A 25,476-nucleotide genomic window follows, 5' to 3' on the forward strand; every position below is an offset into this window, starting at 1 on the left:
CTTTTGATACACTTTTTTAGGTATATTTGTAGGGTAAATTCATGTTGCCAAAATGATCTCAAAAATGGTTAAACCAATTCTTATTTCTACCAGTAACGTATGAGTGCACTTTAAATATTTTGAACCCAGATTTTAAATCTTCTTTACTGCTCACATTTTATAGTTTGAGTTTTTTGTAAAAACAGATTTTGTACTAGTTTAGCTTTAGGTTTTTTTTTTCCCCCCTTCCCTTCCCCTTTTCTCAATTTGCAGTAGTAATTAATAGTAGTTGTTACAGGTTTTCCTGGAGGGTATTATTAGGTACCAGTTCCTAAAGAGACAGGGATAACATTCTGGCATGATAGATGATAACTTGTGGTTACATTTTAAACATGCTTTGAACATATATGAAAGCCATTTAAAAAAAAAAGAAGGAGAGTGAGGGGGAAGGAAGAGCAAAGTAAAAAAAGAAACTTTTTACATAGTTTCTCTGGAAGGTCTAAAAGGAGCACTGAGGAGTCAGAGGTTTTAAGTTTCAGTTCTGCCTTTACCACCTAACATGGAACTTTGGTCAAGTCTATCTCCCTGGGCTTGCTAGTCTATAAAACTGAGGTAGGCGAGGCAGGTATTTTTGCCAGATTTATAGTTATGATCAAGAAACTGTATTCTCATACATAAAAAAGTATATAGTACTGTACGAATTTGAAAATGTGTAGTATGTAAAGTAGTTCTGTTTTCTTTTCATGCCTAAATAAAAAATGCTCTCATTCCACACTGAAACATATTATGATACTAAACTCACATTTTACCTTGAAAGATAATCGTTTTGTTTGTTAGCTGGACAAAGTAAGGTTTAAAATATTGAACTGTTTTCAGAGGCCAGATTTCCAGAAACTGGTTTTTTATTTAATTGGATATAATTAGCTTTGAAGAAACAGATTCTCCTACCCCAGAAGCTGATACAGTGGAATTTTGTTTTGAATGTAAATACTTCCCCTCCTCCTGTACTAATTTAAATATACCACTAGCCAAATCATGGTCATTTAAACATTTCAGTATGTCTGACATAATGTGATCATTAACATTTTAGGTGTTGTACTTCATGCCAGTTAGACTTAACAGATGCTACCAGTCTTCTGAACATTTGCTATTTTAATGAATGGGAAGTATTTGAGGCCCTTTTCAGAACTTTAAGGTGGTAACTGTTTACCAGTGAAACAATTAGTATGGTATTTATTGGCATTTAGTGCTCTTTGGCCTTTTACAAACTAAAGTACACAGACTCCCTTCCTAATTCAGTATCTCTATTGTCAGTATCTAACATAAGTGCAAAAGTACCTTTTGTTCTTGGGTAGAGTAACTTTCTTGTATATCAGAAACTTTTTTTTTTATCAGAAACCTGTTACATGGAATAATTACCTGAGTGTTGAAAAAGAACTAAATGCTCAAAGAACCATTTTTCTTAAAATAATTTGTAAGAAATGCTGGTTTTTCTTGTGCGTGTCGTGTAAATCTGTTTTAAAAGTTTACTCTTCTACTCTGTGGATAGTGAACCTGGACCAGATAGTCTATTAACATTACTGTAGCCTTGCACAGAGGTTGTGCTTACACTTGGGAAATAAAGTATAACTGCATGAAGCACAAGTGGATTAATATTTTAAAATATTGATTTGCAGTGTAATAATTTGTGTGGTGGTTAAATCCATTTTGAGCCAGAAATGTGTGGCTCTGCTTAGAGTATGTTAAGGAAGCTAGAAACCTGCCTGTCTCACTCACTCTTCCAGCTCCCATTAGAGGAGCCAAATTAATAAGTAGCGGTACTGTATTGAGTTTTGGAAGAAAACTTACAAATAATGTAGTGGTGTGACGCTGGAAATACGTAATACTGGGTACTGCCACTCTTCTGTTAGAAAGACAGTACTTATATAGGCAACAATCATTCCCTTATAAGAATTTAAAGGAAAAAATAGGACTCTTGAAAAAGTGAGTCTTAAAAGAACCTAACATAATTCCCTGTGTGGAATCTGAAACAGCACACTTACTGCAGTAGCATAGTGTGGACAGTTTTCAAATGGAATTTTAACACCTTATAAGAATTTGTCTTACATACCTAGCTTTTGGAAAATTGAGCATTTTCCCCATTTCTTTTTGTTCTCCTTGCCTCTCTGCCCTATTACTTAACTGAAAGAAAGAAAATACTAGAATATTCCTTAGCTGAAAGAAAGAAAATACTGGAATATTCTTATCTCTTTGCTAGTACTTTTTGGCCTTGCACCATCTCTGTCTTCTGATGGTCACGAAATAGATAGTTCTGAATGAAAAGACAAGATTTTAGTTAACAGAGTTCATGTCATTTGAAGCATCTTTTGAGTTTTTGTTATTGAATTGGTCTTGTAGAACTTTACATTTGCTTCCCCCTACCTTCTTACATACATTTTAAGCCAGAGATCAGCTTGATACCAAACCTTGTGCATAGTTTTCCCTTTATTGATAGGAGAGGATCTGTTTCAGAAAATTCCAAGACTAAAATCATACCTCTTAAACCACGTTTTATGAGATCCATATTTCCCTTTAAAATCTGAATCCATTCCATATTATCTTTGTTTCTAGATTCAGGAGTGTCGTTTTGTTTTTTTTATTGTTGTTGTAAAAAAGGTAACAACGTTTGCCAATTTAATGTTTTTCACATGTACAATTTAGTGATATTAATTACATTAATCAGATTGTGCAACCATCACCAATATCCTTTGCCAGATTTTCCATCACCATAAGCAGAAACTCAATGCTTCCTAAACAATGGCTCCCTCTCCCTCCCGCCCCAATTCAGGAGTGTTTTTGACTTTATCTCTGTTCTGTGCTTAAATATAATGTCAGAGAAAGGCTTATACAGGAAGTTTTAGTTTGTGTTAGGCAATTCATACACTAAACTGTCACAGTGTTTGGTGTTGTATTAGTCATTGAATCGTTCCTATAATAATTGTCTGTAAAGATTTACTACACAAAAATGCTAATATATCCTCTTTTCTCCCCCTCAGCCATCTGTTGAGTCTTCAAGTCCAGGTAAGTATTTTCTATATTTTTTATAATCTCTATTTGATAACATTTGTCCTATTAGTTGCATAAAGCCTAGAGGAGTTAGACTGTCATCTGACTTGCTTTTCTTCTGAATGCTTCTTTTCTCTGGGGAAAAAGAAATGGATGAAATGTTTGACTGCCCATGAAAGTACAGGTGAGGCTGCTGTGAATTCATCCTCATGACTATTTTGGGTTCTCTCTTTTTTCCCCCTGAATTTGCCACATTTATTTCTTAGAGTTTTTTAATAAGTTATTTGGTTTGAAGTATATATGAAATATGTTTTTTAAAAAGGAAACATCAGGTTAGAAATATTTGCTTATGTAGGAAATTGAGAGTATTTTATTTGAGAAACATTCTTAATGCATTTAGTGAGGGAGAGTAAAAATAAGCAAAATATTCGACAAATGATTATTCAATGCTGTAGATTAAGGAAGATTTGAATAGGATCAAGCTTTATTCTCTGATTATGTATCTAGGATTTTTGTATTTTCCTCCAAATATCCAGAAACCAAACCCACTGCCCTCTAGTCAATTCCAACTTGTAGCAACCCTACAGGACAGAGTAGAACTGTCCTGTAGAGTTTCCAAGGCTGTAAATCTTTACAGAAGCAGACTGCCACATCTTTCTCCCGCAGAGTGGTAGGTGGGTTCAAACCACCGACCTTTTGGTTAGCAGCCGAGTGCTTAGCCACTGCACCACCAGGGCTCCTTCTCCAAGTGTAGTAAAGATTAATTTTTTCCTAACTTAGAGGTTGCAAACTGGTGATCTTTGGACTAAATCTAGGCCACAAATATATTTTTTTGGCCAGTTCAGTGATCTTAAACAATTAGAATATTTATATAAACTCTGGATTTAGGCTTATGATGATGAATCAGAGGATCTGATACCACTGAGTACAGCATTCTGTGTGATAACTGTTGGCCAACTAAGTAGCATTGAGGAGAGAATCAGGTACTAGTTTTTCTGCCTCAATGTCCGTGGTCTTTGCCAAGAGAGGTAAGACCACATTCTGCATGGACTGTGCTGGTTGAGGAGCAGCCCAAAATAGCTGGAGAAGTGTGAGAAAAGGAGACGCTGAAGCATGGCAGTGTTTCATTTGGAAACATCTCATATATATTAAATATGATGTATTCCACATAACTGAATTTTCCAAATTATTGAAGCAATCACCTTTCTGGTGCTTTAGGTAGAAAGCTTTTTTAAATGCTTACACATAAGCCTTTTTTATTGCTTCATGGTGCTTTTCATGAATGAAAATTATTGTACTCTGGGTAGTATAATACATCAAGCAGGGGTTGGATTAAGATTACCTCCAGATTCCTTAGAAATGACTAGTATGCTCAATTTATGGTTGATTTTGTCTTTATTTCAGCTGAAAATGTCTTTCTAGTATACTACAGAGTAAAGTGTATTAGGCTTTGTGACATTTCTGCGACTTAAGGATTTTTTTGTTTCCTAGTTTAGAAATACATTCTGGATGGTTGAGGTTGGGAATAATCTGACCTCAGTTAAGTATTTGATTACCATGTCCTTTTTAGGGTATGGAATTGTCCCCAATATTTTTTTCTTTTACACATATATCATTTCCGTTGAAAAATAGGTTTTACTCGTTTTTGTTGATTGTTATTAATATTGTGATAATTGCAGATAGACTGCGTTTTAGATATTTTTCTATGTACTTTTGAGACATTCATCAAATAATACATAGATACATAAAAATAATTACTCCAAAAGTGATATTAAATGACTTCTCAGCATCCATTGTTTTTAAATCAGACTAGGCTAAACTGGGGAATAATGGAGCTTGAAGAATACAAATATCTTTGATGGCCATTGTTGTTATTGTTGTTAGCTGCTGCTGAGTCCACCCCTGACTCTTAGTGACCCCATACATCAGGGAATGAAACACTACCTGGTTCTGATCTGTCTTCGTGATCGGTAGTGAATCAGACCATTGTGATCCATAGGGTTTCATTGGCTGATTTTTGGAAGTAGATCGCCAAGCCTTTCTTCTTAGTCTGTCTTAGTCTGGAAGCTCTGCTGAAACCTGTTCAGCATGACAGCAACACATAAGCTACCGCTGACAGATCAGTGGTGGCTGCACATGAGGTGCGTTGGCCAGGAGTTGAACCCTGTTCTCCTGCATGGGACATGAGAATTCTACCAGTGAACCACCAGTGCCCTTGTTGATGGCCTTTACTAGTTGGTAAATGCTTACACAAATGAATGTTTATATTTTTCCAAATTGTTTTTAGACTGACAAAGATCTTTTTTGAGTAAGACAGCATCTGTAATATCAGGCTTAAGTAGTGCTAGTTGTAAACAGTTACAAAAAATTGGTGGGGAAGATTAGGAATAGAGTCTTCATGTAAAGAAAATTTCGGTTCTCATGTGAAATGCTGTGCTGTCTGTAGCATCTGTACTTTGGAATTGATGCAAGTAATGTTAGTCATGTCACCCAGTCTGGAGGTGTACCCAAGTGTTTGTCTGCAGACTCCCACCATGTAAATCAAAGTGGAGGCACAAAGCAAGGCATTACCTGTAGACAAGTAGTCATTAGGGGTGAGGAGTTAGGGAAGGGGAGAGTAAAAAAAAAATGACTATGCGTGATAAACTGAATTTATCCTTTGAGTCTTAGAAAAGATATACTTTTTAGTACTTTTGTAGTAGGAGAAAATTTTATGACAGAGCAGTGATATTTGCTATAATTCTGAAGCAAAATATTTATTTACACAAAGCACTAAACTCCTTGCTCCTAATAACTTATTATTGGGGTTTTTTTTCCTAGGAGACAGCCTAACGATGGGCCTGGCAATTGACAGAAAGGAATAGAATGGTTAGTTTGTCCCAAAGCACAAGGTAAAAAGAGGCCAGATAAAACACAGATTAGATTAAGCCAGAAAAAAATTGAAAATGAAAGTTTATAGAGGCAGTGCAGTATATATGGAGGGAAAGAAATTGCAGTGAGAAGGAAGAAAAAGTTCACTTTCATTTAGTTTTTCAATGTAATTGTGGGGATGAAGTGGCAAGGCTTCAGATATAATTGGCTTGGCATATAATGCTAAACGTGGGGCTTCAGATGAGTCATATAAGATGCATACTTTGGTGCTGTTTACTCATGAGCTTGATATTTTTAGTTGATAAAAGAGTAATAATCATCAGTTCATAAGTAATAAGTTGTTAGAAATTAGGCATAATTATATTCTACAATATTTGCATTAAATAAGAATTATGATCAGGATAACAGTATAATACAAAGTGGTGATGTGAGGGTTTTTTTTTGTTTTGTTTTGTTTTTCTTTTTTTTAGGGTATTTCTGCCTATGTGGGAGAAGAAAAGTATAGCATCAGCTGTTGTTGTTAGGTGCCATTGAGTTGGTTCTGACTGACAGAGTAGAACTGCCCCATAGGGTTTCCAAGGAGCGGGTGATGGATTTGAACTGCCGACCTTTTTGTTAGCAGCCAAGCTCTTAACCAGTATACCACCAGGGCAGGAAAGTGCAGCATCAGGTCTAGGAATACATAATTTTTGACTGCTAAGTGTCCCAGAAGGTTCCTGAGTGAACTGAAGTTTCGGGAAAAATAGTTTTCCATTTGAAATTCAGAAGGAAGGGACAAAAAAACTTAAATTAGTGGTTTTCAGACTGCTCCTATGAAACCCTTGTATGGAGTCCTTCAACCAGTATTAAGATACCTTACTAAAATTATGCGAAGCTTTAATAATTTCCAGATGAACATAAACTTTTCTGAATGTTTTTCTTTTGTAAATCTTTGGCAATTGTTAAAATAATTCATGTGTTCTATAATCTTGTATAAGATGGTGTCTGATTTGGCAGAAAATTTCTACGTTGTATATTTAATATCAATATTTTATTATGCTTTTCAAAGAGCACAATGACTTCTAAGAGCTTTGCCACTTGACCTGGTTTGTAATTCACTCATCCTAAATATAAACTCTCTCCTTCAGTATTCTTTGAGGCACAGTATCTACTGTTTTTGAGGCTGTGACTTCCAGGAGGCTAGGAGTGCAGTAAAAGCAGAGGCTTTGGAATAGCAGACCTAGGATTCAAATTCCATTTTTGCCACCTAGTGGCTGCACGAGTTTAGACGTGCTACATAAACACTCTAAGCCTCATGTTTTGTCTATTTTCTTCTTCTTTAAGTCGGGTGATGATACAATCCTAGGATTATTTGAAGATTAACTGAGATAATGTTTGAGAAGTGCTTGAGCGTAGTATCTGGTATATAGTAAGCACTCAGAAAATCGTTCTTTCTCTGAAAGTTAAGTTCAGGGTTAGCAATAGCCAAATGTGGGCATATTTTACTGTGTGTGTATGTGTGTGTGTGTATATATATTAATATAATTAATATATATATAATTAGTGTGTGTATATGTATATATGCGTATATATACGCATACATGTATATGTATATACTACAAGATACACATATTTTTAGCATTTACAGTCTACTATTATAAGGCTTGATCCTATTGAGTAAAGCAATATTCTCTAACAGGTTAAAAATACTCATCAGTTACCTACTAGATTATTTTTAATGCCTTTGATAAGAGTTCTGTATTTGATTTTACTTTTATACTCTATCTTTAAGTTATTTCAGATCAAAATCAACTAAGCAGGTTTAGGGACAGCTACTTAAATATTAGAATATATTTTCATGGAAGTACTGATAACAGTATAATAATTTGAGTGCAACTTTATTTTCACATGACTATATATTTCGCGTGACTGTATTCTCCTCAGGGGCCAGAGGGGCTCATATTCACTGGGTCTATCAGACATCAGTCAAATGGTAAAAGATTATGATTCTTCCCACAAAAAAAGATCATTCTTACTTGATATTATCATTTGTTCTTTACAACTTAATGTTTTCTATTTAAAGATTACATCGTTTTATTTTTAAGCTATAAACCTCCCCCGCCTCGCAGTTTTGAAGTCATAACTGAATATGTAGCGGTGGGAAGGGGCAAAAAATGATCCTTGAGAAGAGTTCGTTTTTGTTTTTTTTGGTGATGAGTAAGAGCAAGAGTTTTAGAAAGCAATAAATAATACTTGTTTTGTTTACCTTTTTCATGCTTTCATTTGATTTTTATCCAACTTCAAATAAAGCATATACATTAAATTAGTATTAATAAGATATACTTAATTTGGTTTACCATACTTTTAAAATATTCTTTACCAGGAGGTTCAGCAACATCAGATGACCATGAATTTGATCCATCAGCTGACATGCTGGTTCATGATTTTGATGATGAACGAACATTAGAAGAGGAAGAAATGATGGAAGGAGAAACAAACTTCAGTTCTGAAATAGAGGATCTTGCAAGGGTAAATAACATTAAGAGCTAGGGGATGAAGAGGTTAGATAGCTTTTTTGTGGGGAGAGGAAATATTTGAAATTTTGGTTCTCTACTTGTGTTTTTTGGGGGAAGGTTGTGTTACATACAGTTCATACTGAAAAAGATCTGTGGGGTTATGAGTGAGATATTTAAAGTTTGAAATGAAGGGCTTTTATTTAAAAGTAACTTTATTATGTGAAATAATGGAATTTAAATAGTGAATTTGGAAGACATCCCAGGTCTAGCTCAGAATTTTATCTGACATATCTTCTGTTGTCCCCCAATTTTGCTCTTTTATTTACTCCGCTTCAGAGCAACAATATCTTCAGTTGTCATTATCTTTTTTCCCATTTACTCCATAAACCTCTATTGATTGTCTCCACCACTCCTATCAAGGTGACTAGTGACTTCCATGCTTGCGTCCTGTGAAAATGGCGTGATGGGGGTGTGTGACCTCTTACGACTTGACAAAGGGGAAGGAGACTCAAGATCAACAGCCCAATGCTGGTTTCTATGAGGTGGAGGTCAGACATGCCTCCAGCCTCCAACCTTTTTACTAATTTTGACACCAGTAGTCCTTCCCACGGCACTCTGTACTTCTCTGCTGGGTTCCATAATTCATTGCACTGGCCATACACAACTCACAGATCATACTCACAGTTACAGGGTTGATTAGGGAAGTAACAGGTTACAACTCAGGTTTAAGAATGCTCAGGATTATAGTTCTTCCATCAGGACAGCCTCTTCTCAGCCGTGCCCACAGGCAGGTCTCTCAGGCCCTCAGCCCCGCCTCTGCAGTGCTCAGGCAAGTGTTACAAAGCTCCTTTAGCTCCGCTGATAAGTACCCAGAGGCACCCAATAAGCCTTGGCTTGAAGGCTCAACTTTAGCTCTGTGGACTGGTAAACCTAGCTCCACCAGGTGCCCAGAGGCACCTTACTCTGCCAGCAGGTTTGCCCAAAGGCACTCAGCTTTCTTAGCCCGTGGGCTAGGAACCCTACTGTGCTGTCTCCTGTCTCTGCTGCCACCATTTCTCTGTTACCCCTTCTCGCTGTCTTTGGTGTTACAGCTCAGTGTCCTGATTCCAGGAGCTTCTCAGTGCAGGGATCCTGGGGCCAAAGGACGTACTCTACTCCTGGCTGTTCTTTCTTGGTGGTGGTGGGATCCTCCCTTCCCGCCTCTGGGATGGTTCATTTTAAGCCTAGTGGAATGGCAAAACTGACCAATCCCCTCGTTTGGGTTCCATAGATGTTATTTGTATGGTCCCACCCTCGCAAGGGTGCTATCCACCTTATTTACGTTATTAGCAAGCCGTCCAATCTCCTTTGTGGGCCACAAGCACCTCATTTGCATGATCCTACCCGGTCATTTGGTGGGAGTTAAAATCTATGGCTAGAAGGGCTGTATTAAGTAGTTACTGTGCCGCACGTCCATTGGTCACTTTCCTCTCTCTACTTCATTCACAGTGGTATTCAACACAATTCACCACTTCTTTTTCTTGACTTCTGGAGTACTGCACCATTTAGTTTTCCCTACCTCTTTGGCCTAGCCATTATCCTTTGCAGATTTGTCTTCCTTTACCCAAAGTCTAAATGTTGGAATTTCCTAGTCTTCAGTTCTGGACCTTCTTTTCTTCTCTCCTGTCTTTTCTCAGATCACTGCTCCTCAGAATGTAGTCTGTGTGTCAGCTGCATCAGAATCACCTGTGAGACTTATTAAGAAATGCAGGTTCCCAGACATACTGAATCAGAATCTCTAGGGATGGGGCTCAAATCGACATCTTCCTTTAATCAAGTTTGAATTGTGTACACACCAAATTTGAAAATTACCAGAGTTGGTGAACTAATCTTTTCTCATGGTGTCTGTGTGCTCAGTAATCCTTAGATTATATTTCTAGCATTAACTTGTTCCTTGTCTGCAATTTTGCTTACCTGACCAACTTCTTGACGTTTCAACAGACATCTCTAATTTTAAATGTTCAAAACAGAACTACTATTGATTGTTCTTCTTCCTATACCTTTTCCTTTCCTTGTTTTCCCCATCACAGTGAAAAATGATGCCATCATTCACCCTATTTCCTAAGTCAGAAACCAGGGAGTCAGTCGTCTTCCATTTCCAATATCCAGTTTGTAAATAAACTTGTCATTTCTGCCTACAGAATATCTCTTACTGACTTTTGCTTCATCTCTGCTGCCACCATTCTAGCCCAGGTCACAATCATTTCTAGACTAAAGTATTGTAACTTCCTAACTGTTTCCTCTATTTCCTGTTTTGCCACTCCCCCCGCCCCAACATATTTTCCATCCAGCAGTCATGGTGATCTTTTCAAAATATAAATTGGTTTATGCCAGTCTCCTACTTAAAACTCTTCAGTGGCTTTCCATTACTAGAAGAAAATTCAGACTCCTTAACCTGGCCAGCCAAGCCACCTGTGTGATACGGCCCCTCATCATTGTACCACACTACCCCTGGCATGCTATGCTGTAGCCAGACTAGCTTCTTAAGTCCTTAGATAAACCAGTTTCTTCCTGCTTCATGGCTTTTCAGCTCATTCTCTGCTCTGGTATGTGCTTTCTGAGGCTGACTCCTTGTCCTCTTAAGTCAGGGCTTAGTGTTGCCTCTTCAGAATGGCCTTTCCTGTCCCTTAAGTAGCTTATGACTATTTTTTTAATCACTGTACACTATTTAATACTTTCTTTATACCTAAACAATTTGTAATTATATGTTCGTTTAATTTGTAGCCTGTGTCCTCCAGTAGACTTTAAGTTCCGTGAAGAGAGGAACCATGTCTGTTTTATTCACCAATTTATTTCATGGTGTCTAGCAAGAGTGCTCATTCAAAAAGTATTTAGTAAATGAATGGATGGGTAAATAAATCTTGTATGCTTTAATTAACGAAATTTATTATGTATATGATCTGCTGTACTCCATGGCAAAAAGACCATAAGAAATAAGACATAGTGCCAGCCTTTAAGGATTTAGAATATGTAATACTGAAAAATGAACACTTACAGTTTTTTAGTAGTAAAGTATAATTTGTATTTCAGAATTTTAATTTGGAACTTTAAAAGAATATGTTAAAGAGCTTGCTTATGAAAAGGCTCCATTTTGGATCACTTAGGGGGTTAGAGCTGGCTTAATCCATAATGCCTACGCAATTTAATATTGCCCTGCTTCTGAATAACCCATCCATATGATAAAAGTTAAAGGAGGAAAATCTTATATTTTCCCATCTTATGTTATTTTCCTGTCCATGTTATTCAGGTACTAGTTTAGCAAGTGGAGATAATCAAGCACAATTTGTAGTAGCCTATTAGCTGGAATGATGATTCTTTCTTTCAGAATACAGGCTACATTTAATTAGTACAAAGTTACTAGTAGACTTTACTAATGTCTCGGACATGTCTTTGTGTTTTCCTTCTAATTTTTCTCCTTTTTTCCATCCCTTTCCCCAGCTTCTTACGACCCCTCAAAATTTGCTTTCAGTTGACCCTCCCTTAGGAAAAAGTAATTAAAACAATTATTAATAGAGGATACAGAAAGTATCCAGTTTTATATACCTTCTCGGACTTCTTCCACAAACAATTAAAACTTTAAGTAGCATATACTCACCGACGCGTTCATCTGTAACCTAAAACTAAGCTAGTTCAAGGCCAGTATGTTGGATTCCCTGTAGTTACAAAACTTTCTAGGTGTAAACCAAATCAAACTGCTTTTTGTTCTTATTTAAAAAGTGAAGATTTTTGTTACATTGATTACCATATAGCTTTTGTAATAGTTAAACATTAGTTATGTCAGGATTGGTACGGTGTTTTTCACTTGGCATTCTGGTTGTATGAGCTAGATTTTTGATATAGTTGTGACAGAACTCTTGACAGTTGATTCATTCAGGAGTCATCAGTAACTGTATAGCTGCGGTTTTAAGTTCATTCAGTTTGAATTCTCAAGTTATTTCAGTGGAAACTGTAACTTTTGATAGAAGAAGGCTTTGTGTATTCTATTTGCATGCGCATATCTTATCAATATAAAAGGTATTTTAATTATACAGTGAAACCTGTGAGAGCTGGAACTTGACAAGACTGCCTTGTTTTTCTGGATCTCAAAAGTTTTCCACCTTTGACGCGGTGCAGTCTTACACTTTTCTGTTGCTCGTTTTAGTGGAAAATGTTTGAGTTTTCCTTCTGTGACAGGTTTCCACCCTACACAGGTTCCGTCTTCCACAGGTTTTACTGTATAAGTTTAGCATTTAAATGTTTTAATAGAATTAGGTATATAGTTTAGATTTTATTGTGTTGATGTTAGACTGTCAGAATCATTCAAATGAAAAATAAACTTTTGTTTGCTATAAATAGCAATACTTGAGTTATTCCAAGTTGCACTCGTGTAAAACTTAAAGACTCTGAACGGGCACAATTGTGGCAGTTCATTTGGGAACAAAGAGACTAGAATCATCTATGTTTTTATGTGTTTATCTGTATGTTAGTAAAATCACACTGTAACAATTTTAGATGCTAGACAGTTCTGTTCCTTGAATGTCCAGGACTACAGAATAGACATTAAAATGTGAGAGATTGAGTTTTACTTTGAAGTGTATATAAACATGAATAATATAGACACAGAAGAAACCCTGCATGGGGATTGGAAGGAAGAGCTCACTGCCTCTGTCCCTTCATGGTTTACCTAATCAAGCCCCAAGCCCAGGCGGTTGGTTACTTTAGGAATAGTCTCTCTAGTACAATCTGCATTTAGTCCCTTAGGCTTCACTGGCTGGAAATCAACCTCTTTTCTTCTTCTCTCCCTTCATAACCATTTGCTGGTAAGTCAGTTTTGGTACAACAGGCATGAGAACAATACTGTGTCTGCCCACCAAATGGCCCTCATTTGAATGACCAGCATCTGCTGCCATGTGCAGTCATTTCTAAATGACTAACCCTTGAGGAGAGGGACCCACTTCCTCTGCAGCCAGGAGATGGACACCACTCCAACTAATAAGATGGCTATCAGTGCTCGGCACCTTTACCCTATTATTCTGAAGTTAGAAGACAGTTAATTTCAGATACAGTGTTTGTCATTTTAAAAGGCCATTCTTTCCACATCCAGCCGGCCTCCTTCACCTTTTGCAGATGTGATGTCCCCCTCCCCCCCTTTTTATTTTTTGCTGTAGTACCTTGGGCAGCTTATTTCTTAATGCACAATATGCGAATATAGTTCACATTCCTTTGTTTTTACTCATACTATATCCATTTTTTTTATTTCTCATAGTCTAGCAACCTAGCACATCTTATTTCATACCGTATCACAGTGAGGTACACTTAACCTGGTCAGGTTTCCACGAAGGCAGTATATATGCATATGCATGGGTGGGGGGGGGCAGTGTAAAGTGGTGAGTCAGTTGCCTGGGTTCAAAACTGAGCTGCACTACTTAATTTAGTGTGTAATTTTGAACAAGTTACTTAAAACGTCATTAAGCTTCTGTTGTTCTTACAAGGATAGTATATGTAATACAGCACAATGTCTGGCACATGATAAACACTCAATAGATCTTAGTGGTAGTTTTACCATTCATAAGATTCTCAAAGAGATCCATGACCCAAAAATGGTGAAGACTCACTGTACCTGACCCATAATTTTCTCTTTCACTCTGTACCCCCATTTCTATGTTCTTAACACTTGTATGAATGCGAATAAAATACTGTGCCACTTTATGATATTTCAGTTTAAGTTGAGGGAAGCCCCTCAGACCTTGCAGAATGCAGACTTTGACGGTATAAGCTCCTGAGAGATTCTCTGGATGGAACAGGTGATTGACAATGGCCCAAGTATAATTTCTGTTGGCCAAGTTTTATTCAGTCCTTGATCTTTTTTCAGAGGAAAATAACATTTCCTTCACAGGATATCATTACTGTCTATGTCAGTCAGAATTTTGGGGTGCAAGGGACAGAAATCCATCTTAAACTAGCTTAGGCAAAATGAAGATTAATGTAAGGCTTACATGATTTCATGAAGAACAGGGATACATCTATGCCACAAGGATTCAAGTGCCACCAGAACATAATTTTCTGTTTCTCCCATTCTATATGATGACTTCGTTTTTTCAGACCAGCTTACATCATGTGATACTGTCAGTTCCCAGTTCCCCCAGATTGACTACTCTGAGACAGTCTGTGTTTCTGTAGCTGCTGTTGGTAAAAGTCTGGAAACCAGCTATGGCTAATCTTAGGTTATGTGTCCACTCTAAACCTGTTGCCAGGGAATGCGTAATTCCATTTTGGTCAGATGCTGTGGCTGAGCAGGTGAGATTTGTGAGAATATGTCAGCTTTCAGTCAAAATACATGCTTGGAATGGGGGAAAGAGCATTTCCTGCAACAAGATGAGTACAGAAGGAACAAACAGAAGGAAAAGAATGGGGGCCAGACAACAATAAATAGTCCTTACTTGTTAATGCTTATTAAATCTTGAAATTTTTCTGTTTGCCCATAGTAAGGACATAATAAATGTCCCTTAAATTTGAAACTGATGATTCTTTAGCAAAATTGATTTTGGTTTTTATTGTAGCCCAGTGTTAGCTGCAAGATCTTCACTTTACACCTTAGATCAAGTAAGATACCTTTGATATTAATGTTAAGCTCTTAATTGTTTTATTCCTCAATGGTTATAATTGTTTTTCCTTGCTGCTTACTAGTAAGGTGATGAATTTTGGGTGATAGAGGTTAAGTTAAAAGTCAATACCTAAGCAAAAGTGTAATATTGCTATATACTTCTTGTTTTTAATATTAAGCAAGCATTTTCTTAATGTAATAAGCAAGGGTATTTTGCTTACACTTGGTAGAGCCCACCTACAACTAACTGTGACCAAAAGGAAACTTTATCAGAAGGCATATGTATGTGTATCTGGGTCCAAGGAATGCCTAGGCCCAGGGATTCAGTATCACCAGCACCTTTCCATTACTCCTAATGCTGTTAATTTCTTCTGCAGGGTCTCTCCAGTTTTTTCTTTCCTTTTCTGCAACCACTAATTTAATTTAGCTTCTGATCATACTACACATGAATAATAGCAGGAGATTCCCACCTAGCTCAGTGGCACTGGCAAAGTAAATCTCTCCCTACCTCAGTTCATGTTGAACGATTTGTTTTGTATGTGATTTTTCCCAAGCCCTTCCTTAGTGTCACACGCTGTTCAAGAACTGCTCTCAGATTGAATGAAAACTAGAGTATAACAAATACCTTTAAAAGTAGGTTAAACTAGGAATAGTAGAGAAAAATACCAATGCTAGCTTTCAGTAATTCATAACAGGTGGTCTTCTCAAACTATATTTCTTTTTTAGTTACTATAGAAACTCTCTGCTCTAATCAGCGTAACTTGGTCGTTTTTGTTTCTGTGCTTGTGCAGTTTTCATTTCCTCTGACTTAAATGACTTCTCTCCATCTGGGCCAGTTTCTATTACTGTTTCTTCAAATTAAAGCAATTCTCCTTCAGATGCACTCTGATCAGCCACTTTTAACTCTCATCTGTTCTCTGGTTGATCAGTTTGAAGGTGTTCCTGAATTTTTCTTTGAGAAGTGAATCATACTTTTCTGTTTAAATTCAGAAATGTGTATCCAGGAGTGAAAAATCTTGATTAATCAAGGATGTCAGATAATACCATATTCTTATATCCAAACCTATTGCTGTTGATTTGATTCCAACTCATAGGAACCCTATAGGACAGGGTAGAACTGCCCCATAGCGTTCCCAGGCATTGGCTGGTGGATTCGAACTATTGACCTTTTGGTTAGCAGCCAAACACTTAGCTTAACCCCTGACTACATTCTTGGTAGTAATTAAAAATTGCTTTTTTCTTTCCATGCAGTTAGTATGTCACCTGTCCTTTTGACAGATAACTGAGCTAGGTGTTAGTGATAAGCTTCATTAATGATGATCACGATTTATTATTTCCCCCTGGAGAGGCTAATTGACAGGTATCTAATTCTTACACCTGTGAGATGAGTGCAGTGGTTCTCAGCATCACTGGAACTTTTTAAAAAGGCAGATTCTCGGCGTCACCTCAGGCCTTAGATCAGAAACTTTGGGGCAGGGCCAGCAATTGTTTTAATAAACCCTATAGGTGATTCTAATTCCCTTGAGTGAGGCAAAGAACCCAAGAGCATCTGTTTCCTTGATAATCTGCTTATTAGGTGGACCGAGTATGGTAGTCTACTTGATGTACAGCAGCTATTTAATTGCTGTATAGTTTCTCAGTGCATCCACTAACTTGATTGTAGAATGGTACAGATGGTTAAGCAGTGGACGACTAGCTGAAAAGTTGGCAGTTCAGATCTACCCAGAAGAACCTCGGAAGACAGGTCTGGCAATCTGCTTCTGAAAGATCATAACCTTGAAAACCGTATAGAGCAGTTATATCCTGCACACATGGGGTGGTCATGAGTCAGAATTGATTTTATGGCAGCTAACAAAAAGAGTCCTGGTGATGCAGTGGTTAAAGCACTTGGCTGCTAACCAAAAGGTCAGCAGTTTGCACCCACCAGCCGCTCCTTGGGAGAAATACGTGACAATTTGCTTCCATAAAGATTATAGCCTAGGAGACCGTATGTAGCAGTTCTACTCTGTCCTGTAGGTTCACTCTGAGTTGGAGTCAACTTGAAGGCAATGGGTTTGGTTTGATTTGGTTTGGTAATAACAAGAGTTTTATGGAAAATATATGAAGTGGGCTTAGGAGGTCTAGGTTTTACAGTAAAGTCTGTCAGTGCATGATACTTCTCTCCCCTTGGTTTCCTTATTTTGCAAATAAAGGCAGCAGGCACTACCATGTGGTACGTTTAAAGATCTGATGAGATTTTATAATGTTCTGACTGCTTTTGTTCATAGAATAGGAAAGTGGTATCAAAGCTCCTATCACAAGTACTTGGCATGTAGAAGATACTTTGTCAGCTATTTGTTAATCTTGTGTATAAAATTGGCCTTTTTTGTCTCTTTTTCTTATTCTACTTGATCTGAAGTTCTGTTTTAGTTCCTAAGGACTCTTCGTTCCCAAATACCCATCTCCTAAACCAAGTACACGGCCCAGATTCTTGACACCTCAAGCACTTACTTCTCTATTGCTCTTTGGGAACCACAAGATAAGAGATGTCCATTAAGTATGCCAGCTGGTCATTCAGCTAGAGTGGTAATAGCTTGCCTGTGAAATGTTAGGACTTTTCAGATTGCAGATTCTACAAGCCATTAGTTAGGGCTCTCAGAATTGATTTGTCTTTCAGAAATGGATTTGTAAACTATAGCCAAAATATCTATTTGCAGTGTTAAATAAAAATGTTAAACAACATTTTCTTCCTATGAGAAAGTCTCATTTTCTCCTATAAGAAAATCTGATTTCCAAATTATAATCATTAGATTGCTTCTTGCACACAGATTCTCGGTGAGGAGGTAATTGTCTGATCTAAGTGACCAGTGTCATCAAGTTACATCGTCCAACCTGATGTACCCATTTCCACTGTACCAATGTATTTATAAACTTCCATGAATAAGGGCACAGATATCTGGAGAAGTATAAAACATGCCTTGCTTTGTGATTACCTTTTTTCTAGATTCTAAAGTGACTTTCCTGTTTCTGTTAAGTTTTTCTTTTATATATATGTATATATAAAAAATGTATAATGTTCAGATGATTTGGATTCAGTTTTATTATTTATAATCAGAATTCGGTCATGTTTTCCTGAAATTTTACATCATTTGATTACTGATGAGAGTTAGCACCTTCTACAGAAAGATGATTTCATTCACTGCATATAGATATTTCTTCATATTATACTGATAGGGTATGATTTTTTTTTTGGTGGGGTGAGGGGTGCTGTTTCTGGCTAAGGCAGCGTGATGTACTGATAAGAGTTTGGCTTTTGGAGTTAGACTGTTCAAATCTGGCCCCACTACTTGCAACTTGTGTGATTTTTGGAGAAATTGCTTAATCTGTCAGCCTCAGTTTCCTCATCAATGAAATAATGTAACAGTTCTGTAAAGCAGGTAGTAGGGATTACATGAGGTGATTTTCTATGTAATTGGAAATAACCCTAGATAATATGTGGGTAATGTAATCCAGTATCATTCCTGTATATCATTGCTGTTTTTCTTTTAATGTGCTTGGGCTGAGCTATGAATTTCATCTTCCTTTCTGGATTTGTTAATTTAGCTTACAGTCTGTTGGTTTTCTAATTATTCTACCCCCTTCCCCAGTTAAGGTTGGTTTTCTTATTAAGTAGGGGCATCCATACATGGTGTTAACTAATAAAGTACATATACTGAGTCAACTGCGCAAAACAACAGTTTTAAACCAATGTACTTTTTATTATACTTAATTGTATTTTTGTTGGTGATTAGAATTGGTCAGCCTTTTATCGTAGAAATATTTTAAAATACTAAATATTTAAAAGACTGCTGTCTTTCCAGGTTTTAAAAATATTTTCAGTTTTTTTTATAATTTAAGAATTCTTGATACTAATTCTAAGAGTATTCTTGCGTATGGAATCAGTACTCTAGATTTGTGATTTACAAGCTAGGGATATGAAATAATCACTGATTCAGAAATTTGACTTTTTATTTTGGTTTATTTAGGAAGGCGACATGCCAATTCATGAACTTCTCAGCCTTTATGGTTATGATAGTACTGTTCGACTACCTGAAGAAGATGAGGAGGAGGAGGAAGAGGAGGAAGAAGTCGAAGATGATGAAGATGCTGATAATGATGACAATAGTGGCTGTAGTGGGGAAAATAAAGTAAGGCTGTAGACTTTTTTCGTGTTGAAGTTATAATTATTCATACATTCATTTACAGTATTTTGATTAACTGTCTTTACTCTTTCTGATTTTAGAAGTAATACATTTAAGTGTTAAAATTAAGATATTATACAAACATGTACTATAAAAATTGTAAGTGCATTGTAATCCTGCTCCTGAGCGGTAACAGTTTGGCCTCTGATGTAGATTTCTTTTCAATGCCTGTTCAACAAATAAGTTACACTAATTTTAAAAATATGCTATAGTTTTTAAGTAGTAAAGGCTAATTGGCAGTTCTGTATTCATTTTTCTTTATTTTGAAATAATTTTAGATTTATAGAAGAGTTACAGAGAAAGTACAGAGAGTTCCTGTATACTTTTCACCCAACTTCTTTTAATGTTAACATTTTATATGATCATGGTACCTTTATCAAAACTAAGAAATCAATACTGTACAATACTACTGACTAAACTATTGATTATTTGGATGTCACTGGTTTTTTCATAAGTAATGTCATTTTACGTATTGCAAGATCTAATCCAGAATACCATGATGCATTTAATGCATTCATTTTAGTCTTCTATTTGTATTTGGAACAAAATTTGAACACTATAACCTTTCATCTGCACCAGTTTTCTTTATTATATCTTAAAGAAATTTAATTCCTTATTCCACAGGAAGAGAATATAAAGGATTCATCAGGTCAGGAGGATGAAACTCAGTCTTCCAATGATGATCCCTCACAAGCTGTTGCTTCTCAAGATGCCCAGGAAATAATCCGCCCACGTCGATGTAAATATTTTGATACAAGTAAGTGCTCTTGGTTGCTGTTTTCATTTGAATATGGTGTTTGCAATTTTATGTATTCCCAAAAATTCTAGTGCTTTTTTCACTGCTCTGTTCGAATTTGTTTTCTCTATAATCTCTCTCAACAGAGCGATTTTGTTCTAGGTTATTAGTTTAGCAGTGCTGGGAGCTGTTGTCAGTTGAATATACTACACTGTTCTATCACTATACTACTTGACTTTTTACGTATTTTTCCCCGTTACCCTATTTTAAATCTTTGTTTCATTAGTCGTCTTTTTTATTTCTCCTAGTCTTTTCCTCAGTTTTCATCTTTCCCTCTTAGACATTCTAGGTGTATTCATAAGATTGCTTTCGCTAATCAGTGGCTCTCAGGTCTAAAGAAGTGATTGACTCTGCAGGTGGGAATACATTATACCTGGATGGATCTCCCTAATTTTTCTACAGTTATGATCTAGTCTGAAATGGCCAGTAGTCAAGACAGCGTTTAATGTATGTACCTTAAATATTTGGGGCCTTCACCTATTCCTCTGTGTTTCATTCTAAGCATGAATTGTTACTCTTAGAAGACAAGCTCTTTGATGAGAACAAGTCAACCACCAGTGTTAGTAGTTTAAATTTATAGTCTAACTTTTTTATACATTAAAAGGTAGAAAAACACTGAAGAAAAATTACCTGTGATAAAATACAGTTATCTGTTACACATTTAGTTTAGAAGTGAATGTAGTGCTGCTAATAATAGTTCTTTTGTGGGTTTTGATCAAAGATTTGGTTCAAGTGAAAAGTGTATTAGTGCCAGGAGAGATTAGTTACTGAAATAATCGTGTTTAATTTTAAGTTTAGGGGAAAAACGGTTCCATTTTTCTCTATAAGTGAAGACCAAACCCATTGCCAAAGATAGCTTTTGCTTTTTAATTGAAGTAGGATGCTAAGTGACTACTTTCGAAACAATATTTATTTCATAGTGTTAATTTGGTATTTCACTTGTAATGGTTTGCATGGAAGCTATACATATAATACTTAGCTTTCCCATAGGAAGAATTAATTTCTATATGTAATATCTTTTCGAACTTTGTGTGGGATCGTAGTATTTAAAGGTTGAGAAGATGTTGACAATCTAATAGTTTTCAGATTTCCCACCCCTTTCGCTATGAGTCAGAGTCAAACGGAGTTTGCTTTGGTGTTGGTTTTATGTAAATACATCCTTATTCCAAAATGTAAGCAAACAGCACCTTGCCTGCTGTAAGTAAAACGGGATGGGGAGAATGGAAGTCTTCCCTTTGCATGCTGCCCCCAAAGTGGCACTACAAATTCCATAGTGTTCCAAGGAGCACTGTTTGAAAACCACTGTTTTCTCCAAATCCTCATTTTATAAGTGAAGAAATTGAGATCCTAGTATTTGTTCTGTCATGAGGCTGTTGGTAGCAGAAATAGGATTAGAAACAGATTATCTTGACTCTAAATCAGTTTCTTTCCCTAAAGTTTTTGTAGAAAATCACTTCATGAAAATGGATTAGAATTGTCCTAGAAAGGTTTATAGTTTCCCCCCCCCCTCATTATAGTATATATTGATGATTTGATTAGAACTATCTTGGCCAAACTGGCCTAACTCTGCAAATACCTTTGGGTATATCTAAATATTTGATGGTAGATATAAAAATAAAATATATATTTATAGGTGGACAGGATAAGCAATCATTTTATAGTATTGTCTTATTTATTCTAGATAGTGAAATAGAAGAAGAATCTGAAGAAGATGAAGATTATATTCCATCAGAAGACTGGAAAAAGGTAGTTTGAACCATATTTCCCTCAAACATAAATTAATATAAAAAAGCCAAGTATGGTTATTCTTTTCTAACTATATGTATTGATAAAGTTGGTAAGCCTTTTTATAAGATTTAAGTCCTTGGTAAATGTTCAGACTTCCCCTTAATTACAGCCAGGTGAGATAAATATTTATCTTTTTATAAAATAAGATGGTTATATGGAAAGAATCAGACTTTGAGAAAATCAGTACTCCAGCCAAGATTAGAAATCCAGATTTCTGAACTTGTCCAAAACTAGTGCTAAATGAGACATGCCGTGTAAGAAATATGGCATGTAATTTTTATATTTTGGAAAGTGACTGTGGTGGCTTCAGTAGTTGTTAAGTAAATTTTGCTTTATAATTTATATTACCAATTTTTCTATCCCATATTACCTTCTAAAGGGGAAAACTCTTAGAATGAATTTAATGTTGCTGTATGTAACTGAATATATTGTTTGAAGAGACAGATTTGGCCTTCTCTGTAACTATACGTAATTAAATACATTAATTTCCAAAATCTATGGATAATATATTGACATAAATTTTTTAATTATAAAATTATATAAATCATTTAGTTAAAACATACAGTTAAATTGAAAAAATAATTTTAAGTTTCTGCAAAGGAATTCACCTTTTAGGAAAAATCTATTGAAGTGTCTTATAGAATTCTCAACAGTAAAATAAAATATTAAAAACAAAAATTAGAGACTAGACTTTATAGCACTGCTGCAGAGAAACCATGTGTCCATGATCTTCCTTGCTAGCAGAAAATATCCAAATATCCTGCCTTCTAAATCTCAGAGAAGAGAGAAGTGCATCTAATAATTGCTTAAACTTTATTTGCATCAAGATCCTTAGCTGCAAGGGAGTCTGGGAAATGTACTTTTTAGCTTTCCAGGCTCTCTGGTATAGAAAGTCAACCAGAATAAAGTGGGAATGGATGGTGAATGCCAATCAACCATATCCAGCAAATGTAAACTCTTTTGTTTTCACTGGATTGTGAAAAGAATAGGAAACAAAATTAGTAAAATAACTTTTTGTCAGCTAAGACAGAAAGAAATGTATTGTGGAATTGATTAAAGCAAATCATTTATTTAAAAGGAATATTATTCTTGTTAATAGGTCATTTGATTTTCCTCTAAAAATTTTTTTCATTGAGGTTTTGGTTCTTTTTCTTGGACCTGATTTTAAATTTAATGTATAAATAATCATTGTTTTCACAGTAGCCCAAACCATCAGATTGAGTGGACTTCCTGCATTTCCTAGGGTCTTTTACTTAACTCATGATTATTGGATTATTTAATTAATACTTTTGAGCCTTGCTTGTGGTATTTTTTCAGTCGGCTTAAAGTTGTCTGTTTTAGGATGTCTGGGGTAAACTTAAAAAAGAGCTGGCTTTTTTGCTGATTAAAATGAGGGATCATTTCATATTCAGAGTTTCTATTAGGAAGAATGAAGTATTCAAAGAAATTCAGCCTGGGCTATCCAAAGGTTCAGGGCTTTACCAGAATTGACCTGTTTATGGGTTTCCAGAGAGATGTTTCCAACATACATATGCCTTGTGTTCCCTAACAAAAGTGTAGAGGCGAGATAACTTAAAAATTAATGGCTGAAGTCTAAAGAGTTGGGAAGGCATAGTTTCCAATATTCAGTAAGTGACCAAATTTTTATGGTTTACATAGCTGTTAAGAGACACACAATTCCTTTTCCCCAGGAGCTCATATTTTTGCTGAGAGAGTAAAGGGACATCCCTTTAAAAAAGTTATATAACATGAGTAAATGCATTATTAAATGTTAAATTGAATGAAACAAGCAAAAAGAGCTGTAGGAGTTAGAAGAGAAAGATATCAGTGTTAGTTAGAATGGTAAAGGAAGATCAGCACGATGTGTAGTAGTATTAATTTGAGTGAGTGATGAATGAACAATGCAACTGATGGCTGCAAACGAAGATCCACAGAAATTACTAATTGTGTGACCTGTTTGAGCAAGTGTTGGTCAGTGCAGTTTTTTTCTGATTCCTTTTTCTTCAGTTCAGTATGTTTTTTTTAAAAATTTTTATACCATGTAGAAATAAAGATAATAAAAAAAACTAGATAACTTGGGAGGCCTCTTAAACTGCTGTTTTCCACCACAGATTCAAATTTATATATCTGTTCTCCAGCTAATATTGTTTTTGTATCTGGAGGGTCCAGTACAGTATTAAGTGTTCAGCAATTTTTTTTTTTTTTTTAAGCGAAGGAACAAAAACCCACAGGAGGGGAGACCGTGGGAGAGATGAAGCCACCTTTGCTGAGGATTAGTAGTTCTTTCCTCAGGAAAAATTTTGTAATAAAGCAGACTAGAGAAAATCCATGTTGTGATTTTTTTTTTTTTTTTTTTTTGGAGTAAATGTAAGATTCAGACATTCATTTTCTAAGGCTTATAAAATTGAATTTTTATAGAAACTAGGGTAGGGGAAACAGCTTTGAAGTCAAACCTAAGTTCAAGTTATATTTCCAAAACTTACTAATTGTGTGGTCCTGAGGAAATTAAATTTTTTTTTAGCTTCATCTCTGCACGTACAGTATGGGAATAACATACTGTATCAACTTCCTTATAGGAGTTGATAGGGATTTAATAAAAATTACATATAAGATACCTGGTACGTTAAAAAAAAAAAAATCGATTGCATAGTGCTCATTAAATGCTGTTTCCTTTCCTATCCTACAGAATGAACTAGCAGGTGAAAAAAAATAAGAAAAAAAGAGGTATCTTATCTTTATGCTAGTCTAGAAGTTCTCAACCCTGGCATCATGTTAAAGTACTGATTACCAGTGCCTTCATCTGGAGACTGATCTATTTGGTCTAGAGTGGACCCATGCATTGATACTTTTAGATGCACTCCAGCCAGAGCTGGTAACTTCACAATCCTCTGGTAGGAATAGGTGAATAAAGTTGAAAAAATTATAATAAAAGCATGTAAGAAAGTGACAATAGAGTACTCTTTTTATAGTGAAAAAATTACGGTCAGAGACATAAGGAAAATTCTTATATAAAATTGGAGAAAATTTGTTGTGTGTAGTACTCTTTAGAAAACTAACCATGAGAAATACTTGTTACACAGGTGCAGCAATAGTATTACATAAAGCTCTTTTTTTAATTTATGTTAGATAAAATGAGATTCTAACATCAGTAGGGAGTAACAAATTATTAACAGGAGAGAGGAACTTTTAAATCTTAAGTTCCCTAGACATACACTAGACATGATTTCGAACTTTTCCTGCCCAAGTCTTCATTTTAAAAATGCTGGTAAATTTATTCTTAACACTTAGCCACCAGAAAAAAGAGGATACATATAATCTTGGTCCCCCTCTGTTGTGAAATTTCATCACTGGTGATTGCCAGTGCCCCTCTGAATAGACAGTTTCCGCTTACCTGATTTTCTATTTAAAAAAAAAAAAAAGACGTTTTTCGGGGGAGAGGTTACTTTCATTTTGTATTGTTTTGTTGAAAGTGGGGCACTAACCTGCTTTCCATTTGGTTTGAAGTTTCGTCTATCTGGCCCCTACTGAAAAAAAAAAAAAAAAAAAAAACACTTTTCAGTACACCCTTACCTTAAAGCTCTTGTTCTCAGACTTAATTTTTAAGTCTTGGGAATCACCTGGAGGGCTTATTAATACATAAATTGCTTGGTCTCATTCCCA

General features: G+C 35.8%; 1 protein-coding gene across 10 annotated transcripts in view; it reads left to right on the forward strand.

The window, feature by feature from the left end:
* The window catches only part of MIER1 (MIER1 transcriptional regulator), a 69,842-nt gene that overhangs the window by 11,948 nt on the left and 32,418 nt on the right, over positions 1-25,476 (forward strand). For 7 of the 10 annotated variants that reach the window (XM_004369031.2, XM_023730858.1, XM_004369033.2 and 4 more), the window contains 5 exons: positions 3,015-3,039; positions 8,258-8,403; positions 19,017-19,178; positions 19,857-19,989; positions 21,710-21,774. In XM_004369031.2, coding sequence (XP_004369088.1) covers positions 3,015-3,039; positions 8,258-8,403; positions 19,017-19,178; positions 19,857-19,989; positions 21,710-21,774 — 531 coding nt within the window. Of the gene's footprint in view, positions 1-3,014; positions 3,040-3,171; positions 3,209-3,677; positions 5,916-8,257; positions 8,404-19,016; positions 19,179-19,856; positions 19,990-21,709; positions 21,775-25,476 lie in introns of those variants that run through there. The other 3 variants (XM_023730872.1, XM_023730867.1, XM_023730870.1) reach the window with 2 other exon arrangements.

This window comes from Trichechus manatus, unplaced genomic scaffold (genome assembly GCF_000243295.1).
Source record: "Trichechus manatus latirostris isolate Lorelei unplaced genomic scaffold, TriManLat1.0 scaffold00003, whole genome shotgun sequence".
Classification (NCBI taxonomy): Eukaryota; Metazoa; Chordata; class Mammalia; order Sirenia; family Trichechidae; genus Trichechus; species Trichechus manatus.